This window comes from Raphanus sativus, chromosome 4 (genome assembly GCF_000801105.2).
Source record: "Raphanus sativus cultivar WK10039 chromosome 4, ASM80110v3, whole genome shotgun sequence".
Taxonomy (NCBI): domain Eukaryota; kingdom Viridiplantae; phylum Streptophyta; class Magnoliopsida; order Brassicales; family Brassicaceae; genus Raphanus; species Raphanus sativus.
In genome coordinates, this window is record NC_079514.1 from 2,992,121 (window position 1) to 3,015,528 (window position 23,408).

Here is a 23,408-nt window from a genome sequence, read left to right on the forward strand (position 1 = left end):
CTATACTGGATGAAATCGACTTTTTCTTAATGATGAAAATTGAGTGGAAGTTCATCGGTCAGGAGTGTGTACGTAAGAAAACTGACTAAGATTTACTCATGTGTTAGATTTGTCATTTGTGTATATTTAACCATAATGTTCACGGGAAATAATGCTGTTTATGTGATAATAGGAAAAACATAACAAGAGCTATAAAAAATTGCAAACGAGAAAACTGAATTAAAAAGGTGAAATGAATTTTAGAAGATAATTAACAAAATAATGTAATCATTTTCTTATCCCGTACGTAGTACGGGTAGTATACTAGTTGTTGTCCTAAACCTGAAGTCAAAACATTGATGGATTAAAAATAAATAAAAATTTCGATTTTCATTGCGACAAATCTCCATTCATCACAGTTTAAATATGGTCAGAAACTGTAAAAAAAAATCATTTTTACTTTGTTTTCTGAAGAAAAAAAAAAACAAGGAGTAATTTTTCTCTGTTGACTCCTCTGTTTTTGTTTAATGTTTTTCTAAATCAAAAGGAAGAATCAAAAGATTTTTTACAGTTCATGGGTTAGTGATAAGCACGCCTGGCTTCTCATCATTCCCTCCAACCTTTCCCTCTCTCTCTCTCTTCAAAAATTGTTTCTTCTCCTTCTCTCTCTAGATAAAGCTTTCATTTTGATCTCTCTCTCTCTCTCTCTCTCTCTCTCTCTCTCTCTCTCTCTCTCTCCTCTGCTTCTTCTGTTAATTCGTCTCTCAAGGAAAGGAAGCAAATTTGACTAAAGTTTTTGTACTTTTTGCAATTTTGTTGTCATTAGATTGGATCTGGGCTTTGAGCTGAATAACGGATTGAGTAAGGTAACGTATATTCTGGGCTCTCTGAAAGTTTCCAGCTTTCTGAGGTTTTTGTTGTGGATATGTATCTTTGATTCCAAGACTTCTGTTGATCTGATTGGGAGTATAGAGATAGATATCCCCTGTAGTTATTGATTGGTGTGAAGGCAAATGTTTAGTTTACTTTAATTAGTGAAATAAGATTACAATATTATAAATCCTTGAGCTTTACTTTGGGCTTTGTGATGATATAGAGAGGTTGGGTTTGCTGAGATATGATGATGTTTCAATGGAGTTTTTCATCTTTGAGTTTTTATTGTTTGTGTTGTCTGGGGAATTGAAAACTGCATAAACCCTACTTCCAATGCAATATATATATTTCAGAGTTGTTAATAAAAGAATGATGTTTTGACTGAAATTGACTTGAGAATTGAGATGATGTTGACTGGTGTGGATTCTGAGTTGTATAGTCCATTTGATTTTCAATTCATGAGAAAACTTTAATTTATTCTATTTGGTTTATGGTTCCATTCTTGGATTGGTTTTGCATATTGTTAAATCTTTGAATATTTACTCTTACTTTGGTGATGTCTCATAGTAATCTCTATCGTTGGCGGCGTTTATAAGTTGGAGAGAGTGGTGAGAAGACAGCTTAATAAGGATGTCTGTTTCCATGAGAGATTTGGATCCAGCTTTCCAAGGAGCTGGACAAAAAGCGTATCCTTCACCTTCGAATCTCTTACTCTATCTAGTCTTAATTATGTGCTTTTGATTTCAAATCATTTCTTTTTTTTTTGTTTATACCAATATGAGATTCTCCTTGACGGTTAATTTTAGCGGTATTGAGGTATGGCGTATAGAGAACTTCAGCCCTACCCCCACTCCAAATTCTTCTATTGGGAAGTTTTTCACCGGAGACTCCTACATAGTATTGAAGGTAAACTAGGCCCCTAGCATTCAACTACTCTTTTCTTAATGGAGCCTTGGCTAAAGTGTTTTACTCCTTTTTATGGTCAGACAACAGCATTAAAAACTGGTGCATTGCGCCATGATATCCATTACTGGCTCGGTAAAGATACCTCTCAGGTTAGCCAAGCCCCCTTTCTTATATGTTGTTAGAATGATGGAGAGAAGTTTGGGAGATGATAAATATTTTTTTCTTAAAAAAAAAAGGATGAAGCTGGGACTGCTGCAGTTAAGACGGTTGAATTAGATGCAGCCTTAGGAGGCCGTGCGGTTCAGTATCGTGAAGTCCAAGGCCACGAGACCGAGAAATTCTTGTCGTATTTTAAGCCGTGTATCATACCTCAAGAAGGTGGAGTAGCTTCAGGATTCAAACATGTGGAAGCTGAAGAACATATTACTCGCTTGTTCGTCTGTAGAGGAAAACATGTTGTCCATGTCAAGGAGGCAAGTCACATTCCTGTTTTAAGTTACTTTTATCTCACGTTGTGGTTTCACACTAACGGTCTAAACTGTGATTTACAGGTTGTGTTTGCTAGAAGTTCTTTAACCCATGACGATATTTACATTCTTGACACAAAGTCTAAGATCTTCCAGTTCAATGGATCTAATTCAAGTATCCAAGAGAGAGCAAAGGCACTTGAAGTGGTTCAATACATTAAAGATACTTACCATGATGGAACATGTGAAGTTGCTACTGTTGGTTAGTTAGCTAAGGGATTAGTGTCTATCATCATCTCTTGCCTTTGGTCCTTAATTGCATTTTGTGTTATTTGCAGAGGATGGGAGACTTATGGCTGATGCTGATAGTGGAGAGTTTTGGGGTTTCTTTGGTGGCTTTGCTCCCTTACCTAGAAAAACAGCTAATGATGAAGACAAAACCTACACTTCTGATATCAAAAAATTATTCTGGTAAATATTTCTTCTTGTTGTGTTTGATCTATTTTGAACCCATAATGCTTCTCCTACTGAACATAGTTTTATTTTGTGAAATTGAAGTGTGGAGAAGGGACAAGCAAATCCTGTTGAAGGAGATTCTTTGAGAAGAGAGATGTTGGATACAAACAAGTGTTACGTTCTTGATTGTGGACTCGAAGTGTTTGTTTGGATGGGAAGAACCACATCTCTTGATGATAGAAAAGCTGCGAGTGGAGCAGCAGAAGTAAGTGGAGTCTTTGTAATCATTGTTTTTGTTGTTGTTGTGTACCATGATGTTTGCTGATGTTAAGAAGAATCATACAGGAAATGATTCGTTCATCTGAACGACCCAAAACGCAAATGATCCGCATAATAGAAGGGTTTGAAACCGTTCCATTCCGATCAAAGTTTGATACATGGACTCAAGTGACTAACACAACTGTGTCAGAGGATGGTAGAGGCAGAGTTGCTGGTGCGTAAAGATGAAATTAAATGTTAACTCGCAGCTGACATGTTATCGTTACTTAATGTTTTTTTTTTCTGTCATTTGTAGCACTTCTGCAACGGCAAGGAGTGAATGTGAGAGGGCTGATGAAAGCTGCTCCACCTAAAGAAGAGATCCAAGCATTCATTGATTGCACTGGGAATCTGCAGGTTTGGCGTGTGAATGGTCAGCAAAAGATTCTCCTTCAAGCTGCTGACCATTCAAAGTTCTACAGTGGAGAGTGCTATGTTTTCCAGTATTCTTATCCAGGTGAAGAGAAAGAAGAGGTTCTTATAGGAACTTGGTTTGGAAAGCAAAGTGTGGAGGTGAGCTCTCTAAATAACAATAGCAAAATCTTACAAGCTGCAGTGCAAGTAGGTTTAATATAGTGAGTTTGTGATCATGTGTAGGAAGAAAGAGCTTCTGCAGTCTCTATGGCGAGCAAAATGGTTGAGTCAATGAAGTTTGTACCAGCCCAAGTAAATCTTCTTCTGCAGTCACTCCAAAATTTTATCTGTTTTATTTTTCTCTCCTCTGAACATTTTCATTCTCTTGTCTTTTAGGTTCGCATCTATGAAGGAAAGGAACCTGTTCAGTTCTTTGTCATTATGCAAAGCTTTATCGTTTTCAAGGTTTGGCGATAGTTTCAGTCTGTAGTTTTGTTTATCATCATCCATGTTCTCGTTTATAAAGACATACAATATCTGCTGATTTTTGAATCTTGACAGGGTGGTGTTAGCAGTGGATACAAGAAATACATAGCAGAGAAAGAAGTTGATGATGATACATACAGTGAGAATGGTCTTGCTCTATTCCGCATTCAAGGGTCTGGTCCTGAAAATATGCAAGCAATTCAAGTTGACCCTGTATGTATCATTTCCCCCATTCTTCATCCTTTAAAACCTTCATGGCTCCTAATATGGTGTTGAATTAACGTCAACAGGTTGCTTCATCACTGAACTCCTCCTACTGTTACATACTACATAATGATTCTTCCGTCTTTACTTGGACTGGGAATCTAGCAACCACAACTGACCAGGAACTCGTCGAGAGGCAGCTAGATCTTATTAAGGTAAGATGAGTTTCTTATTAACTGCTATAAGGATAAGTTAATTATGTTTTGAGAGTCAGCTGAAGCTGAAGGAGCATATGTTATGTTATTTTTGTGCAGCCAAACCTACAGACTAGAGCACAAAAGGAAGGTTCAGAATCAGAACAGTTCTGGGAGTTATTAGGAGGCAAAACCGAGCATTCGAGCCAAAAGTTCACAAAAGAACCTGAGAGGGACCCTCACTTGTTCTCCTGCACATTCACTAAAGGTACAGAAGATCATTTCTTTTCAATAAAAGTTTAAGCATAAGCTGTTATATGCACACAATGACTCTGTTTCTTTTTCTTTTCATTGCTGAAATGCAAATTAATCCAGAAATTCTGAAGGTGACAGAGATATATAACTTCACACAGGATGACTTGATGACAGAAGATATATTCATAGTAGACTGTCACTCAGAGATCTTCGTGTGGGTTGGCCAAGAAGTAGTCCCCAAGAACAAGTTGCAAGCCTTAACTATTGGAGAGGTCAGATTTTATAAAAAGCACTGAAAAAAACAAAACTCTTATGAGAAATTAGTCTCAGAAGAACCTGAAATTTTTTAAAAACAAGTTGCTCATCTATTTTTTTTTTTTTTTTATCAAATCAAGTTGCTCATCTATATCTTTTGTTTTTTCTTAGAAATTCATCGAGAAAGATTCCCTCCTGGAGAAGTTATCCCCTGAAGCTCCTATATATGTGATCATGGAAGGTGGTGAGCCAAGTTTCTTCACCCGGTTCTTCACTTCTTGGGATTCCTCAAAGTCCTCTGTAAGTACTGAACACCACCTTCTATTGGTTTCTCTGAGATATATACTGAAAGAAGGAAGCCCCTGACAAAGGAGTAAACACTCTTATTTTGTTTTACAGATGCATGGAAACTCATTCCAGAGAAAACTCAGAATAGTCAAAAATGGTGGAACTCCAGTGGCAGAGGTTAATAATCTTCTGGTTGATGATTCTCCATAGTTTGCTTTCTAAAGTTATGTTTTGTTCATTTCTCTCTTTGGTTGTTGCTTTGATGAGATTAGAAACCGAAACGAAGAACTCCAGCTTCATACGGTGGCCGTGCCAGTGTTCCAGACAAATCACAGCAGCGGTCGAGAAGCATGTCGTTTAGTCCAGACAGGGTACGCGTGAGGGGAAGATCTCCAGCGTTCAATGCACTCGCAGCAACGTTTGAGAGCCAAAATGCAAGAAACCTCTCAACTCCTCCCCCTGTAGTTAGAAAGCTCTACCCGAGATCTGTCACTCCTGATTCCTCAAAGCTTGCTCCCAAGTCTTCAGCCATTGCTTCTCGTAGTGCCCTTTTCGAACAACAACTAAAAACACCTCCCCAAGAACCTTCAATTCCAAAACCACTCAAAGGTATATACTTGTACAAGCATTCACCTCTCCTTTTTCACTTTTGCGTATTGACATTTTGTGCTTTATTGGGCATGAAGCGAGCCCGAAGACACCAGAGTCTCCAGCGTCAGGATCCAACCCAAATGGAAAGGAACAGGAGAAGAAAGAAAATGGCAAGGGGGAGGAGAAATCAATGAGCAGCAGGATAGAGTCTCTGACGATTCAAGAAGATGCTAAAGAAGGAGTGGAAGATGAAGAAGATTTGCCATCTTACCCATACGAACGTCTCAAGACAACTTCACCTGATCCTGTCTCAGATATTGATGTTACAAGGAGAGAGGTAAAGTTCAAACCAACAAAGAAACTTCTATTTTGTAAGTAAGAAACTCACAATGGATAGATCTTTTGATTGTTTTTGGTCTTTGTTATAGGCTTACCTTTCATCAGAAGAGTTCAAAGAGAAATTTGGTATGACGAAAGAAGGTTTCTACAAGCTGCCTAAATGGAAACAGAACAAATTCAAGATGGCTGTTCAACTCTTCTGAGCATTAATCCTTCTTCTCCAACCGGTAACACACATACACAATACAGAAGTCCTGAACTTTGATTAGACAGGGAAGATTGAAGTTTGATTGTGTTTTTCTTTCCTTTGTTTCAGGTATAAGAGGAGATGATTCGAGGGAGAGTGTCAGTGCATTTTAAGCTACTTCTGCTCCCCATGAGAGAAGCTTTATAACATTTTTTCATGGCTTGTTTTTTTTTTTTTACAAAATAAAACCAGATGCAGTTTTCTTTTCATTTGATTTTCCTTCTTTTTCTCCTTCAAATCTTTCACCTTTGTTTGCTTCTTTCTCTATTATAGTTTCCAATTTTTTTTTTTAGTTTGATGGGCTAAGGTTACAGGTTTTGTGGCTTTGAGTCTTTGATTTATTTATTCTTGGGGTTATTTTGCTATCAAATCGAGGAAATTTGGTTGCAAAAGTAAGTTTTTATTTAGTGAGGTTTCAGAAAAACAAACAGACTCTGCATTGTTTTTATCTTTCTTTTTTTGGCAGAATTCAAGGATTGTGTCACGTTTTGTATTTTTTGTTTGGTATATAGCAAAGTGTACAAACTAAATTATAACCTGTTATATTCAGTGCTTGTTTTTAACTTCAGCTTACTATTTCCCATAGTTACAGAAACACCACTTGTTGTCTCAAGATAGAGGTCAAACGCATGTATACGCAATGTGCTCTTGTAAGATTTTGGATCACTTGTGCTTGTGACTACAGCTTAGACACACAAGTCGCAAGTGTTGAAAAATGACACAGAATTCGCCATGGTATGGACCCCTGAAGAACAAGCAATTCTAAAATGTATAAACCACAATATTACGACAAATGTCTTGAGGAAACCATCTTATATATTTTTTGGGTAAAAATGTAAGGAACCATCTTATATTTTCTTATCCATTTTTATTATTTTTCACAAGAAAAGTCGTTGATGTGTATAGATCCTAATAATATAAACTACACCCGATTATACTACAACCCTTAAAAGTCTTCTCCTCGAATTTCTCTGTCCGAACACGTATCCAACGATGGCCGAGTATGAAGAGACAACGAAGAAGACTTTACAGACAAGCTACTTCGATGTGGTCGGAATCTGCTGTTCATCTGAAGTCTCTCTTGTCGGAGAAATTCTTCGTCCGCTTGACGGCGTCAAAGAATTCTCCGTCATCGTCCCTTCAAGAACCGTCATCGTTGTCCACGATGTCCTCTTGATTTCTCCGCTTCAAATCGGTACATAATTTTTAAAAAGAAAAATTATTTTGACTTCATTCTAATGTTAATATCGATTTTCTTGACAGTCAAGGCACTGAATCAAGCTAGGTTAGAGGCAAGCGTGAGACCATACGGAGAGACAAGCTTGACTAGTAAATGGCCAAGCCCTTTCGCTGTTGTTTCTGGTGTACTGCTTGCTCTATCCTTCCTCAAATACTTTTATAGTCCTCTTGAGTGGTTCGCTCTTGTTGCTGTGGTGGCTGGAGTCTTTCCTATTCTTGCTAAAGCTGTTGCTTCTGTCACAAGGTTTAGGGTTGACATCAACGCTCTCACTCTGATTGCTGGTAAAAAAATATCAATTATGATGGAATGATCTTAGTGCAGGAGAGGTTCTGTTGGTGTACTAATGCATCTAACTCTGTTCTTTGACAGTGATCGCGACAGTATGTATGGAGGATTACACAGAAGCTGCTACAATAGTGTTTCTATTCTCTGTAGCAGATTGGCTCGAGTCAAGTGCTGCTCACAAGGTCTGCTTTGTGTATTAAAAGAAACAAATGTTTTTACTTCTCTTTTGTTCATCATTGTTCTCAAGTAATTAACAATTGTCTTATCAGGCAAGCACAGTGATGTCGTCGCTGATGAGCTTAGCGCCTAGAAAGGCAGTGATAGCGGAAACTGGAATAGAAGTTGACGTAGATGAGGTTGGGATAAACACAGTTGTTTCAGTTAAAGCTGGAGAAAGTATACCTATAGATGGAGTTGTAGTGGATGGAAGCTGTGATGTTGATGAGAAAACATTGACAGGGGAGTCCTTCCCTGTCTCCAAACAAAGAGACTCTACTGTTTTGGCTGCTACCATAAATCTTAATGGTAACAAAACAATATCATTCTCTTGGTATATTTAAATGATTTTTAATCTTTCAGCTCACTGGCAAAACCTTTTTATGTATTGAAGGTTATATAAAGGTCAAAACCACAGTTCTAGCCAGAGACTGCGTGGTTGCGAAAATGACTAAGCTTGTAGAAGAAGCACAGAAAAGCCAAACCAAAACTCAGAGGTTTATTGACAAATGTTCTCGCTACTACACTCCAGGTCAGTAGTCAGAGCCGGTTCTAAGATTTATTAAACTTTAATAATTACTGAATAATCAGTACATACCTATTTTTAAATGAATTTAAGGGCCGAAGGATATATACATATCAATCATTAATATTTTAGGGCTATATGCGAATATTTCATTTTATTATACCTATGATCGGTTTTGTCAGTAATCATATATAATATTCTTACAAATTTTGTAACATAATGTGATGAGTTTCATATATAGATCACATTTTTCTTTTGTTGTTTGTTCAGCTGTTGTTGTAGTAGCAGCAAGTTGTGCTGTCACCCCAGTCCTGTTAAAGGTTGACAACCTCAGCCATTGGTTTCACTTAGCGCTTGTAGTGTTAGTAAGCGGTTGTCCATGCGGTCTGATCCTATCCACACCAGTTGCTACCTTTTGTGCCCTCACTAAAGCAGCTACGTCAGGGTTTCTGATCAAAACCGGTGATTGTCTAGAAACCTTGGCAAAGATCAAGATTGCTGCTTTCGACAAAACAGGAACTATTACAAAAGCCGAGTTCACGGTCTCGGATTTTAAGTCTCTTTCTCGCAATATTAATCTGAAAACTTTGCTTTACTGGTAAGTAACTATCCCATCAGAATTGAGGCATATGTAATGAAATGGATGCTTAGATACTTTTTGAGATGTATTCATCATCATATCATAGGGTCTCGAGCATCGAAAGCAAGTCAAGCCATCCAATGGCAGCTGCACTTATTGACTATGCGAGATCAGTTTCTGTTGAGCCTACACCTGATATGGTCGAGAACTTTCAGAACTTTCCAGGAGAAGGAGTTTATGGGAGAATAGAGGGTCAAGATATCTACATTGGAAACAAAAGAATTGGACACAGAGCTGGATGCTTAACAGGTCTCAAACCATTGCAACTAAAGCTACATTCTATGAACAGTCATGATCTATATCCATCTAACATTTGCATGATATCTTTATTTTGGATGTAAAATAAAGTTCCGGGGGCTGAAGCTAATATGAAGAGGGGTAAGACCATTGGTTACATATACATTGGAGAAGAACTAACCGGTAGTTTCAACCTTTTGGACGGTTGTCGACATGGGGCTGCTCAAGCTCTCCAGGAGCTCAAGTCCTTAAACATCAAAACAGCAATGCTCACTGGAGACAACCGAGATTCAGCCATGTCTATTCAAGAACAGGTGAAGCCGAGTCATTATATGATTCCCATGTGTCTTTATTTTAGTATTAACGTTTAATCATTTTTTTCCAGCTAGGGAATGCTTTGGATATAGTTCATGCAGAACTTCTTCCACAAGACAAAGCAAGAATCATCGATGAGTTCAAGAGACAAGGGCCTACAATGATGGTAGGAGATGGCCTTAACGATGCACCGGCCCTGGCTAAAGCAGACATTGGAATTTCAATGGGGATCTCAGGGTCAGCACTTGCTACAGAGACAGGAGATATCATTCTTATGTCCAACGACATAAACAAGATACCTAAAGGGATGAGACTGGCTAGGAGAAGTCATATGAAAGTGATTGAGAATGTGGTTTTGTCTGTGGGAATAAAAGGAGCAATCATGGTGCTTGGTTTGGTAGGTTACCCTCTTATTTGGGCAGCTGTTCTTGCAGATGCGGGGACTTGTTTGCTTGTGATACTCAATAGTATGATGCTTCTGCGTGACGAGCGTGAAGCCCCGCCTGTATGTTACCGTGCTTCTCCTTCTTCTCCACCTTCTTCGCCGGTGAAGCTTGTGGAGGCTGAAGTGGAGGATCTAGAAGTGGGCTTGTTGGAGAAGAGTGGGGAGACAAGTAAAAAGAGTTGTCGCTCTGGTTGTTGTGGTGGCCCTAAGGACAAGCAACAAAACTGAAAGCAATCCTCTGATTTAGAGGGATTCTCAATATGTGAGTAATAAATGTTATAGGATTGAATGTTTTCTAATTTGTATGCCAAGTATTTGGAAACTATTGTGGCCGGAAGATGCAAAACTTATGCCAATTAGACGCATTTCAGTACTACATATATATTTGTGAATGATATTTTACGAAATCTAAGATATATATGGTCAAATCATGATATCATAAAAGCACTTTTATAGGTTTTTACACCAAGAATTCCGGAGCTCGAATATTACTCATCACGATAAATATAACACACTGGATTTTTGAAACATTAACAAAAAAGAAACTGGATACCCATTCTGATTTATAATTTGAAGGTTTTTACATATATATATAATTGGTACCTTTTAAAATAAAAATTAAAAATTACAGGAAGGGGAGAATTTTATAAATATTTTAACATCTAATTTTATATGATATAGATTTTCCTACCAAATCTTATTAAATTTGGATATATGAAAAAGAGTTGATCATCGGTTTATGGATAATCACAGGTCAAAAATGCTAAAGAATTTTATTTATCTCTTCTAATCTATTAATTTAGGGATTATCTACTATTTGAAGTTCTCATTTAAATTTTGGACTCTTTCATAATTGTTGCTAGAATATATGATGTCTGCTATACAATGCAACCTACCAACTTAAATTAAACCAAATCTTAACCAACATAGATTAGTTAAACCTAACCAGTAACACTTTTATAATATTTTTGGTTAATCTCTTAATATAACTAGATCTAGGACTGGGCGTTCGGGTACCCATTCGGGTTTCGGTTCAGTCTATTCGGGTTTCGGGTTTTCGGGGTCAAAGATTTCAGTCCCATTCGGATATTTTTAAATTTCGGTTCGGGTTCGGTTCGGATTTTTACGGGTTCGGTTCGGGTTCGGATAACCCATTTAAAATGTTTTTAAATTTTCAAAATTTATTATATACTTTAAATTTTCAAAATCTATAAGAAAGATAATATATTACATATAAATTTTCATAACATATATGCCAAAATACCTTCATTTAACACATAAATTAGTTTTCTTTGAATATTTGGATAAAGAATCAATAGATATTTAACTATTTTGGTGTTTTCAATATATTTTAGCTATTTTAAACATTTACTTTTGACTATTTGCATATATTTCCGAGTATTTTGGAAAATTAAAAGGTATCTTATATATTTTTAATATTTTTAATATACATTATATATAAAAATAATGTATATATATTCAAGTATATAAATTTATTTCGGATACATTCGGGTACCCAAAATATTTCGGTTCGGATCGGGTTCGGTTTCGGTTCTTTAAATACCGAAATTTTGAATTCGTTCGGATATTTAATCAATTTTGGTTCGGGTTCGGTGCTACTTTTTGGATCGGGTTCGGTTCGGTTTTTCGGGTTCGGATTTTTTGCCCAGCCCTAATTAGATCATATAAAACTGAATCACTCTTAAATCAACGAGTTCTATATCATTCCAGACATAAGAGAAAAAATATCCGACTCATTTTTAACGTAAGCATACAAAGACCGTGTATGCTTATGCTCATTGATCTTCCAAAAACCAAATAATTGTGGCATAGACCACATAGGCTCATGTTCGTATCACTAACTTTACTTCCATATATTTACTCTTCACCTACATCATATCACAACATACACAGTTATACAAGAACATGATTTTTTTTTGTTCAAACAACCAAATAATGGTGGCATATGGTCAGTAGATTTTTTAAATATGTTTTTATATATTACATTTTACGAGACTATGTGTATACGTTTTTTTTTGAAAAAAATGCATAACTATGTGTATAAGTTAAAAGGTAAAAAGGTGTGACAAGGCAAATTATTATACTAAAAATAAAAGAAGATTAATACAAACTAATAACAAGTACAACACAAAATTATAACACTATTAAATTCTATATATATTTTAATAAAATATTATATATATGTCTAATATGTATATATATATATAAATGTTACACAAAATATATATATAATATTATATACACATATTATATATACCATATATTATTAATTGAAATTTGACAAATCAATTTCCGCCCTTTAGGGCGGGTCCTAATCTAGTTTTTAATTATTTCTCGGTCAATGAAGGGAACAATACAAGAGAAGATGACAGAGAGGGCGTTGTTTCCTTTAATCATATGGTTAAACGCCATGTGACTGATTAGAGGCGTGAAGACTTATAACTCTGCTCAGATGCCAACTAACGATTGACCCAATTGGCTAACTTAACTGAAAACAAATCTTTGGTTCCTTAAACATCATTATTCGGATATCTTAATTTGAATCTCTTAAAATATAGCAAAACATTTACATGGTTTAAATCTAATAAATTTCATCATTACGTATGTTTAATTTTAACTGGGCTTTTGAAAATATAATCATCATTGCGTATATAAATTTTATAAATTCAATACTTGACTTAAACCCACCTTAAGTTGCCACGCTACCAGGAGAGGTCTAAAGATTAAATCTAATATTGAATTGTTATTAAAAAATTTGTGGCTCTTTTAATTTTAAAATAAGTCAGAAGTCTAACATATTAAATCTGTAATCGGTGTAATTATATGTACTTTTGTGAAACATCAAATTAATTTTTTAAATTACAAACATAGCTACTAAATTCATTTTTAGATGAAAAGCCAGATACTCCCAAACTAAGAAACTGTGAATTTAACCCAAAAGTGAAAAATCATCTTTACATAAGCATTGGGGATGATAGAAAGGTATGTAAATGTTCAAGTTAACTACATAGATGAGTCAACACATACTGCCACATCTCTCTAGCTAGTTGGACGTCTTAACGAACACCCTAATGATTTTAGGCTTTTATCTTGGCCTATTCTAACCGATGATAAAATATAGCATCCGATACTTTTTAGATTAGAATAAATAATATCGAGACAAAAATAATTTCTTGCTGATTTTAATATTCATCTCAAGAGAACAGAGCTAATTTAGCAATTATTAACATATTGTCATCATGTAAACTATAAACTCACTGGTCATGACTCATGATGTACGATCTCTTAACAAACTCTTGTTTCTATATTATTCTATTACTAATCCAACTATTTCTTTTATTTGTATGATTATAAAGATTTCGGAGTGAATCCATACTTAATTAACAAAACTCTTCATCACTGAAAGTGTATTCGAAGTTATGGATTATGGGTTCAAATCCGGATAATATTCGAAGTTATGAGTTAATTTTTTTGAGAACTATTGTTATAATCAAAATTATGGGTTAATAACAGCTTATCTAGCGTAATAATCAAAGATTGCATGGAAAGCTGCTTATTATGATTAACTTAATATTGGCAGTTAGTAACTTAGTATTACATGCTTCGTCTTTGAAAAATCTTTTTTTAGCCGCCTTGCAAGGGAGGGCACTAAAAAGATTAATAAAAGAGAACATTAACAGCTCAATTATTGACAATATTAGAGCATCAAGGAACATGTTCATGACCTTGACGCCCGATTTAATTATTAGATTATAAGTCTTGTTACATTGTGTTTTTTTGGATCAGTTAATAAATAATTTCTTGAGAATTATTGGGAACCAATAAGACAACTACAGATTTCTTTAACATAGAAAGAGAGAGACAACTATAGATTAAGTCTTTTTTTAGAAAATTACATTTGGATTAGGTCTTATTCTGTCCCAGTGAAAATCTGTATATGAAAATACATACGAATTAGTTGAACTTTATTCGTCTAAACAAATTTCTAATTAATAACAGTATAATTAAATAAAATAAAGTAAGTTTATACTTTTGCAATGATTCGGATTCCAGTTTTAACCTCATCATATCAAGTAAGTCTTGCATGCAAGAAACAAAATATGTATGATGAGGATACCAGTTTTGGTGTCGTAACTCATAACCATATTCCAATAGCGGTTGTATATCTTAGAATAAGACTGAAATTTCGATCAGAGCTACTTATATAAAATGGACTGATTCATGAATCGCATGAAAAAAGCTTCACTCAAAGTTACAGAAATAGTTGGTTTGATATATATGTTTCACATTGTAATACTAAACAATGCCTTACAGAGTTTCAAAAAAAAAAAAAGTCTTATATGACTATTGCCACTAGACTAGTTAATTTTCTAAGCCTATTTTATAATTTTTCAATAATTTCAGAATGTGAATTAGTTAATTTCGAAAAGTCAACATTCGATTATATTCCATGTTTTAACTTTAAAAATAAGGTAGATGCCTTTTAGTAAAATCAAATCAGATGAATTCTTCTTCTTGTCACTTGTCCCTTTCGATCTTGTTTAAGTAGTTGGTGCGAAGTGGTAACATGCGATTGAGTTGTCAAAGATAAGCATGCATGGATATGTGATACATATATACAAATAGGGATTCATTTTTTTTTTCGTGACAAAAAAAAAGGGATTCATTTTTTTTTGTCACTAGACAAATAGGGATTCATAACGTTGTCTTTACATCTGTAAGATTACCCACATACACAAAATAAAATAAAAAATGTATTAATAATTTCTCGTTTCGTTTTTAATTGATACATCTCTTTTCGACTAAATTCCAGACTAACTGTAAGAGTCCAGCCGATTCGAGTTCTGCAATGATCAATTTTATACATCTGCAATCACTGTCTCCATCAGTATAGACCAGTAGATTACAGCTAGTTTCTTGATTTACTTGACAATTAACACAAATATAGAAAGAACAATTAAATTACTAAATAGGACCCTCACCTTAGCCTCCTCTCAAGTTGTCAATATCAAGATGTGGTGTTCATCCATATGCCTAACAGTTTATCCTGCTTATTTTAATTTATTGTTGAGCACATCATCTTCAGACTAATCATCAATAATTTATATTTAAAAAGCTCAATTGGTACCATTTCCTTCATTAAAATTGCTCTTACTATCCCCTATAAGAAGAGACCCCCTCCAAACCAATACAATAAAATTTATAATTAGCCATGGAGAAGAAGACTAACCAAACCATCTTCTCCATATTTACTCTTCTTCTTCTTTTTGCTTCAAGTGTCTCTGCTCAGCTTCGGACAGGTTTCTACCAGAACTCATGCCCGAACGTAGAAAGCATTGTCCGTAACGCCGTCCGTCAAAAATTCCAGCAGACTTTTGTCACTGCTCCAGCCACCCTCCGCCTCTTCTTCCACGATTGCTTCGTTCGTGTACGTAACTATATATGACATATATATATTGGAACTCAAATAATTTTATTTTCTTAACTTGAGTTTAACATATTTCCTTCTACATAGATTACCAAAAAAAAAAAAATATTTCCTTCTACATATATTATTCTTCAAACAAAACATTAAATTTACGTACTTAACTTTCTTGTTATATATGAATATTTAGGGATGTGATGCTTCGATAATGATAGCATCTCCATCGGAGAGAGACCATCCGGATGACATGTCATTGGCCGGAGACGGATTTGACACAGTGGTGAAGGCGAAGCAGGCCGTTGATAGAGATCCTAGATGCCGCAACAAAGTCTCATGTGCTGACATTTTGGCTCTCGCTACTCGTGAAGTCGTCGTTTTGGTATGAATATACCTTCTTCTAGTAACATATACTAATATTAATATTCATCTCTCTTTCTTGTCCTTAATACTATTATATTGTCCGAGGTATTGTAGTATTAAGAATTGGTTTTGCGGGTGAAAAGCTACTCATTATTAAATATATAACACCATGGTTTTGGCTTTTTTTTTTGTCAACCAAAAAATATATGTTTGGTTTGAGTTAACAAAATTATCTATATACATATTGTAATAATGTGAGCCCTTTTGTTGGCGGTTCGTAATCATTTTATACAAGTACAGTAAAACTAACAAGAGGTCATATAGTCAGGATAAAAACGAATTATTGATTATATCCTGTAATGTGCAGACCGGAGGACCTAGCTACCCGGTGGAGCTAGGGAGGAGAGATGGCAGATTATCTACGAAGGCAAGCGTTCAAAATAATTTGCCACAGCCCGGGTTTAACCTAAACCAGCTCAATGCCATGTTCAACCGTCACGGTCTCTCTCAAACCGACATGATCGCCCTCTCAGGTTTGTACCAGACGAAACTGAACTATTGAGATAAGGACATAACATAGAAGACAAAATAAACACAATATATTATTGTAATTTCAGGAGCGCACACTCTCGGATTCGCACATTGCGGAAAATTCTCGAACCGAATTTACAATTTTAGCCCTAGAACCCGTATCGACCCGAGTTTGAACAGTGGCTACGCGCTTCAGCTTCGCCAGATGTGCCCGCAACGTGTGGACCCACGTATCGCGATCAACATGGATCCGACCTCGCCACGTACTTTCGACAACGCTTACTTCAAGAACCTTCAACAAGGAAAGGGTCTTTTCACGTCTGATCAAGTATTGTTCACAGACCAACGGTCTAGAGCTACGGTTAATTCGTTTGCCAACAGTGAAACAGCTTTTAGACAAGCTTTTATCTCAGCCATCACGAAGTTGGGTCGTGTTGGGGTTATGACTGGTAATGCTGGTGAGATTCGAAGGGATTGTTCACGTGTCAATTAGTTTGATTTGATGGGTTTGTTTCTTTTTTCCTTAAGAAGATTTCATATTTTTCTTCTTAATAATAAAATCGTATTGTTTTTTAATAATATTTCAAAAGTATCGGAAATGGGAACGTGGATCAATAATAAGATGGCTTCATATCGTTTCTCTTCTCTTTTTTTTTGATAAGTTTCTCTTCTCCTTTTGAGTTAAGCTTGTAGTGATGCTATTATGGTTTTTTAATGAGACAATAGCAGTTTCATTTGATACTATTGTGGTGAGAGACTCTATTTGAGACATGCTTTTACGTGTCTAAGCTAGATAAATAAACAACTATATGCTCATCAAGTCACTATCATGCCACAATTTTGCTAGTTGTATTCTCTGATAAGCTTTTTTTATTTGAAGCTTTATGATTTGAGTGTCCGGGTAACAAACAATTATTTTATACCATACTATACAAGATTTGAAACGAGAAATTAAAAAGATATTATTGATAACCGATTCAAACGTTACAACCACTAGCATCACTGCGTTATGCACTACCCTCAGTCTTCGTTTTTTTATTTCACATCATTGTTGTTTTGTCAAGTACTTTTTGTATGTTAGCTATGGTAACCTTCGGCATACTGGATTGCGGGCTGTTGTGTTTGTAATGGAGAGGCCTATTATCTTGGACCAGTCTAAAAGTACTAACTAATTATGCCTTTTGGATGTTTCTTCTTTCTTTATATTTTTCTGGCTGATAGTCTCACCGAGGCACGGCTCTGCATGTCCTTATGTAGTTATAAGTTGTAACATTAAGGTCCACAAGCAATTAAGCAAAGTAAAATAGAAGATTGACAAGAGGAGAACTGGTTCGTGTTGGCAAAAAACAACAAAGAAACAGAGGAAAATTCTAAGGTCTGGAAACAACCCTGTTGTTATTAATTCAAGTCCTAATGAAGTACATGTGGAGAAAGACATTGAACAAAAGGATCAACATGATAATCATGCTTGTAATAAAAATTCAGATATTCCATTATTCTATGAAACTTCAGAAGAGGAGAAACACGACTATTTCAGGAGTTATAAATATTTCAAGAAGTTTATTGCAGATGAGCGAAATAAGAAAACGATTGATGCTGACAACTGACAAGCATAAGAGAACTGGAATTTTCAAAGAGGATGATGATGTGATTGTGTTCTTTAAGTAAGAAAAGGTTCCCAATTGGTACAAACAAACAAAGGGCAACTCAGATCGAACTTTTTCAAGGCAGGTGTGATTCATCATGGGAAAGTCTTAGGAGAGATCATATATCTATTATCTTTTTTTTTCTATAGATTTGCATATTTATGTTTTTGGGTGTTTTCCTTTATTATATATGTTTACATAGTGAATTTATAAGTTCAGAACTTCAGATGATGTGCAAGAACGCAAAAATAAACAATTTCATTTGTAAGGGCACAGAAAAAAAAACAAATACATTTTCAATAATAAAAGTTTCAGATTTTTTACTTTTTTCTGGCGAGTTCCAGAAATTATTCTTCAAATATGTCGGTTTGCAAACTTGATTTTGGTAGGCTTAGCTCATGCTAAACCTAGCAAAATCTCTCGACAATAACCTTGAGAGAGGTCATGAAGAAAAAGAAAACAACACAAAATAAGGGAAAAATGATCAATCATATCAACATATGCTTGGTTTGCGCTCTTCTTTCTATGACTAGACAGTGTAGTGTCCTGGAGTTTCAATGTCCAAACCCTTTAGCTTCGCTACTGATTCCACATGTCCCTTGAGTGTGTGCAGCTCCCTAAGCCTGTTGTTAACGTAAAAAAAACATGCAGTTAGTGTCTAGTTCCAGTCAAAGAATCGGTAATACTTAAAAAGGTTGAGACAAAAGGATTATCATACCTAGCGATCTCAGCTCTTCTCTTGGCTTGCTCTGCAATCTCAGACAGTTCTCTGTAAGTTCCATGCTCAGGAATGACGTTAACGGTTTCTTTTGGCTGCAAACCGTGAAGTGTCCTCTGAGCAACTGCCCATTGAGCCTCCCTCTCTTCTTTTCCGAAATCTTTCTTGGTCGTTAAAGCAATCCTGTTGTCGGTCATGTTGAGCCAAGCCTTTCCAGACAAGGTGTAGCGAATGGCAAACTTGAGAATGTCCAGTGGGAAGTATGTAATGATACTGTATAGCCAGATCACTCCAGCCCATCCCCATCCAATACCTTTAACCTCTGCGAACTCCCAGTTGGCATAGACCGCAATCACAGTGGCAACCTGCATTTGGAACAAACAACATGTTCGTTGATGACCTTTCCCTACCTCAGAATGTGGAGTTGTGATTATGATGATCTTACCAGTTGTGCAATGAGGAAAGCAATCATCAGCAACGCTCCAGGACGTTCAACAAAGGACCAACTCCTTGATCTTGTGACGAAGATTAGAGCTTGACTAATGATACTAACTTGTAGATACAACGCACTCATTAGCTCGTGATCATTACCCCTGATGGACCTCACACCAAACTTGTCCTGTAAAATCGAAACTGAAAGTTAAAAACTCTATATATACACTTAGCAAAAGAAGACATTATTATTATTATTATTATCATTATTATTATTATTATTACCGAGAAAAAGTCGGTCTCGTGTGCCAACCAGAAGAAAACAACAGTCATGATGGCTAAGTAGCTTCCAAGCACAACTCCAGTAGCAAAAATTTCTCTAAGTTTCCAGCTATCAGGTGTGGGAGATGGCGTGACTCTGTCCTTTGAAATTGTCATGATGGTACCTATAGAGACATATATAATATAAATAACTTGTATCTAAGGTTTATTCAAAAGGACAGTCTGGCTCACCATCGTTAAGAATGGCAATGATCAAAACCATAAATGCTGAGAAGTCAAACTTCCATATCAAAGCAATAAGCATGAAACCAAGCACGATACGGATTGTGATTGAAACTGCGTATATTGTATAGTTCTTCATTCTCTGGAAAATAGCTCTGCTGGTGAGGACAGCACTGATGATAACGCTGAGTCCAGGCTCAGTGAGAACGATATCTGAAGCTCCCCGAGCAGCGTCTGTAGCATCATCGACAGCAATACCAATATCAGCTTTCTTCAAAGCAGGAGCATCGTTGACACCATCACCAGTCATTCCAACAATATGCTTCCTCTCCTGCAACTTCTTCACGATCTCGTATTTGTGCTCTACAGTGTCCAAAACAAAAGAAGCTTAGATCTCATGTAACACACCACCTATGCATTGACATGTATATTCTTTTTTTAAAAAAGAAGATAATAACCTGGGAAGACTCCAGCAAAACCATCAGCCTGTTCAATCAAGTCCTCAACAGGAATGGTAGCAAGTGCTGGGTCCTTGTGATTACCGAGAAGAGCCGAGGATGGATACATGTTTGTTCCCATTCCAAGTCTGCGACCAGTTTCCTTTCCAATAGCAAGTTGGTCACCTGGCCACATAATTTGTACAAGAGAATGTTAGTGGGAAATGTAAATGTGTTTAGCTACCAGGTGTCCGGTTTCCAACTCAAAACCAATTAATAGTAAATAAATTGACACAACTTTTTCTATATAGGACATGTTTGTTTCTCCATCGGAATGAGCCATCGGGATGAAAATGAGAGTTTTGTTTGTTTAGATACTAAAAGTGCAATTCATCCAGATGGATCATCCATATGATTTTGGGAAATTTAGGCTTAATTTTCCAACTTCTAATATAAGACTTTGTTATTACCAGTGATCATTTTGACATTAACACCAAGATGCAAAGCCCTTCGAATGGTTTCGGCACTGTCATGTCTTGGGGGATCAAAAAGTGGCAACAAGCCAACAAACTCCCACGGTCCACCTGGACTTTCCTTTGTTTTCTCTGGCACCGTCTAAAGAAGGAGACATGAACACAAACTAATGAATATTTGTTTCTAAGCAGAAGTGAAACTAAAAGGGTATCAAAGCAAAACAAGTTAAGTAAGTACCTGGCGAGAAACGGCCAACGACCTGAGACCACGCTCCGCATACTTTTCTATAATATCGAGCACCCTCTTGCTAAGGTCATTGCTGGCTTTGCAAAGTTCGAGGATCTGCTCGGGAGCACCTTTGCTGACTCTGTGCCAGTTACCACTAGAGTCTATGTAAGTTAAAGCAGTTCTCTTATCAGTAGGGTTGAATGGAAGGAAGTGAACTTCTCTAATTCCAGCTCGAGCCTCCTTTGGATCAGCAAGCATCCCAACCATCGCCGCATCGATAGCATCCTGGTTCTCAATTCTCGAAGCCATAGCCGCAAACAAAAGAACTTGGTCTTTTTCCACGCCCTTGCAGAAAACTTCAACCAAGTTTTTATCCACACTCAGTTTGTTGAGAGTTAGCGTTCCGGTTTTGTCACTGCACAGGACATCCATTCCAGCCATCTCTTCGATGGCGGTCATACGCTTGGTGATGGCACCTTGCTGAGCAAGCTTGTGAGAGCCAATAGCCATTGTCACTGACAAGACGGTAGGCATAGCAATAGGGATACCACCGATCAATAGGACCAAGAGATTATCAATTCCATCTCTGTACTTCCGGCGTTGGATAGGGTACATGACGAGAATCTCAATCACCATACCGATGGCAATGGAACAGATACAGAAATTTCCAATAGCTGTAAGAACCTTCTGGAAATGTCCGACTTGGTTTGTGCTGTCCACAAGGTGAGCAGCTTTACCAAAGAAGGTGTGAACACCTGTGGCGATAACAACAGCCTCGATCTCTCCTTGTTTACAGGTTGAGCCAGAGAAAACACCTTGGCCAGGGTGCTTGGTCACAGGGAGGGACTCTCCTGTAAGAGCAGACTGGTCCACCTTTAAAGGATCACCTTCGAGGAGACGAGCATCAGCAGGGATAATGTCTCCAAGTTTAATGCTAACAATATCTCCTGGGACAAGAACAGCAGCTTCTTGTTCACTCCATTTTCCATCCCTAAGAACCTGAAAACAAAAAAAAAAACATAACAATAACATTAATTCTTGAAGAGCTTTGGTACTTGTAATAAATGAATGAAGTTTCACATTGATAATTGGAGAAAACATAATTAATTAATATATAAATAAATAGAGCAAATTCATGTATTTGTAAATTGATTTTAAATTGGAAATCCATAGTAAATCCGAATTTAACAGTATCAACTTCAAAAGAAAATTCTCTTATGACAAACAAACCTTGGTTTTAGGAGCAAGACCAGCCATGAGAGCAGCAGCGGCGTTACCGGCATTGTTCTCTTCGATGAAACTGATGGTAGAGTTGATGACAAGAAGACAGATGATACCAACAAAGTCCTGCCAATCCGGAGGCCTACCATCACCGTTGGCTAAAGCAATAGCCATAATTGCAGCAGCTTCCATGACCCATGAAAGAGGATTCCACATGAACCCTAAAAACTTGAGAATCTTGCTTTCCTGTAAAACAATCATTGTGCAAAACACACATATTTTAGTAAAAATACAACAACCTTTTGTTTCTTATTATCTGAAAAGAAAAGTGATGAAGACCTTCTTCTCTTCGAGCTTGTTGTAGCCAAAGATCAGAACCCTATCTTCCCCTTCCTTAGTCGTCAAACCTTCCTTCGTACATTTTAGCTGCTGGAAAACTTCCTCTATTGGACATTTCTCCTGAACAAAAAAAAGAACAGAACAAAATACGATGAGACAAACAGTTTGAAGTAATTCTGACATTCATACACACAATAAGAATGATTCTATATCTTCAGAAAGAGAAATCTTATTCTTAGAAAGAAAAAAAAAGACAAAGAATCTGAACTATTTCAGTTCATGTAAATGATCTAAAAGATATTATATAGTCGTTAGATTCGTTACAGATTTGGCGGGAAGGAATTGAAAGGTGCATAAAAATATAAAAGAAGCTAATTTCTTGTGCAGATTTATTCCCATTGAAGAAAAATCATAGAACAGTTTGCGGAGACGATAATCATAAACAGAGAGATAGACAAAAAGAAAATGGTTACCAGATCAACAGTCTCGTTCTTGATATCTTCAAGACTCGACATCTCTCCCTTCCTTCACTGAAAAAAAAACAACCTCCGGTTGTGTACACCGTTTCACTAGATCATACGGCTTCCGGCGAGAGAGGAAGTATTAGGTGAAGCAGGCTGTCTGTTGCAGAGTCGATACGAGTCCTGTTTTTATACTACTAAAAACGACGAATGTCTCCTGTTATTGTGGGTCCCGGCGAGTAGTCTCCATTTATCACCCTTTCTCCTTAAAATGATATTCCCTCTGTTGTTTCTGAATAAGTGTCGTTTTAGAGTTGTGCACACGGATTAAGAAATCATTAAATTTTGCATATTTTTCATACAAAAATATCATTACCTATATATCTCAACCAATAGAAAAATAAAATACAGAATAAAGTTAATAAATTCTGCATTGAAATACTAAAACGACACTTATTTTGCAACGAAAATTTTTCTCTACAACGACACTTATTG

General features: G+C 36.4%; 4 protein-coding genes across 4 annotated transcripts; 3 read left to right on the forward strand and 1 right to left on the reverse strand.

Moving 5' to 3' along the window:
- Positions 1–624: 624 nt before the first annotated feature.
- Positions 625–6,780, forward strand: LOC108855145 (villin-4). The gene is made up of 22 exons (XM_018628878.2): positions 625–845; positions 1,420–1,538; positions 1,659–1,758; positions 1,839–1,907; positions 1,995–2,231; positions 2,310–2,487; positions 2,564–2,696; positions 2,784–2,946; positions 3,027–3,174; positions 3,256–3,512; positions 3,597–3,665; positions 3,750–3,818; positions 3,915–4,052; positions 4,130–4,258; positions 4,358–4,505; positions 4,613–4,764; positions 4,919–5,047; positions 5,147–5,212; positions 5,308–5,644; positions 5,722–5,963; positions 6,055–6,192; positions 6,282–6,780. The coding sequence occupies exons 2-21, from the start codon at positions 1,483–1,485 to the stop codon at positions 6,166–6,168; spliced, it is 2,934 nt and encodes a 977-aa protein (XP_018484380.1). The 5' UTR covers positions 625–845; positions 1,420–1,482; the 3' UTR covers positions 6,169–6,192; positions 6,282–6,780.
- A 357-nt stretch (positions 6,781–7,137) lies between these two features.
- On the forward strand, positions 7,138–10,523 carry LOC108838255 (cadmium/zinc-transporting ATPase HMA3). The gene is made up of 9 exons (XM_057007101.1): positions 7,138–7,407; positions 7,476–7,733; positions 7,822–7,919; positions 8,007–8,262; positions 8,348–8,485; positions 8,750–9,077; positions 9,166–9,368; positions 9,468–9,670; positions 9,742–10,523. Exons 1-9 carry the CDS (start codon positions 7,206–7,208, stop codon positions 10,342–10,344), a joined length of 2,289 nt encoding a protein of 762 aa, XP_056863081.1. The 5' UTR covers positions 7,138–7,205; the 3' UTR covers positions 10,345–10,523.
- Positions 10,524–15,292: 4,769 nt separating this feature from the next.
- LOC108849746 (peroxidase 45) lies at positions 15,293–17,192 on the forward strand. Its single transcript, XM_018623347.2, has 4 exons — positions 15,293–15,565; positions 15,753–15,941; positions 16,290–16,455; positions 16,540–17,192. Exons 1-4 carry the CDS (start codon positions 15,350–15,352, stop codon positions 16,944–16,946), a joined length of 978 nt encoding a protein of 325 aa, XP_018478849.1. The 5' UTR covers positions 15,293–15,349; the 3' UTR covers positions 16,947–17,192.
- A 1,182-nt stretch (positions 17,193–18,374) lies between these two features.
- LOC108851401 (ATPase 2, plasma membrane-type) lies at positions 18,375–23,058 on the reverse strand. The gene is made up of 11 exons (XM_018624828.2): positions 22,926–23,058; positions 22,453–22,572; positions 22,123–22,359; positions 20,902–21,891; positions 20,661–20,805; positions 20,212–20,376; positions 19,763–20,116; positions 19,535–19,695; positions 19,263–19,436; positions 18,818–19,182; positions 18,375–18,722 (listed from the first exon to the last, which is right to left on the reverse strand). The coding sequence occupies exons 1-11, from the start codon at positions 22,965–22,967 to the stop codon at positions 18,629–18,631; spliced, it is 2,847 nt and encodes a 948-aa protein (XP_018480330.1). The 5' UTR covers positions 22,968–23,058; the 3' UTR covers positions 18,375–18,628.
- Between the last annotated feature and the right edge of the window lie 350 nt (positions 23,059–23,408).

What these genes read in the sequence shown, in the direction of transcription:
- LOC108855145 (XM_018628878.2), top strand. Translation starts at nt 1,483, where the DNA reads ATGTCTGTTTCCATGAGAGATTTGGATCCAGCTTTCCAAGGAGCTGGA. An exon ending in GGCAGCTAGATCTTATTAAG is followed by an intron (nt 4,259 to 4,357) that starts GTAAGATGAGTT and finishes ATTTTTGTGCAG; the next exon opens with CCAAACCTACAGACTAGAGC. An exon ending in GGGATTCCTCAAAGTCCTCT is followed by an intron (nt 5,048 to 5,146) that starts GTAAGTACTGAA and finishes TTTGTTTTACAG; the next exon opens with ATGCATGGAAACTCATTCCA.
- LOC108838255 (XM_057007101.1), top strand. Translation starts at nt 7,206, where the DNA reads ATGGCCGAGTATGAAGAGACAACGAAGAAGACTTTACAGACAAGCTAC. An exon ending in GATTTCTCCGCTTCAAATCG is followed by an intron (nt 7,408 to 7,475) that starts GTACATAATTTT and finishes TTTTCTTGACAG; the next exon opens with TCAAGGCACTGAATCAAGCT. An exon ending in CAGAGCTGGATGCTTAACAG is followed by an intron (nt 9,369 to 9,467) that starts GTCTCAAACCAT and finishes TGTAAAATAAAG; the next exon opens with TTCCGGGGGCTGAAGCTAAT.
- LOC108851401 (XM_018624828.2), bottom strand. Translation starts at nt 22,967, where the DNA reads ATGTCGAGTCTTGAAGATATCAAGAACGAGACTGTTGATCTG. An exon ending in TAATGTCAAAATGATCACTG is followed by an intron (nt 20,377 to 20,660) that starts GTAATAACAAAG and finishes TTATGTGGCCAG; the next exon opens with GTGACCAACTTGCTATTGGA. An exon ending in ACGAGACCGACTTTTTCTCG is followed by an intron (nt 19,437 to 19,534) that starts GTAATAATAATA and finishes TCGATTTTACAG; the next exon opens with GACAAGTTTGGTGTGAGGTC.
- LOC108849746 (XM_018623347.2), top strand. Translation starts at nt 15,350, where the DNA reads ATGGAGAAGAAGACTAACCAAACCATCTTCTCCATATTTACTCTTCTT. An exon ending in TCCACGATTGCTTCGTTCGT is followed by an intron (nt 15,566 to 15,752) that starts GTACGTAACTAT and finishes ATGAATATTTAG; the next exon opens with GGATGTGATGCTTCGATAAT. An exon ending in CGACATGATCGCCCTCTCAG is followed by an intron (nt 16,456 to 16,539) that starts GTTTGTACCAGA and finishes TTGTAATTTCAG; the next exon opens with GAGCGCACACTCTCGGATTC.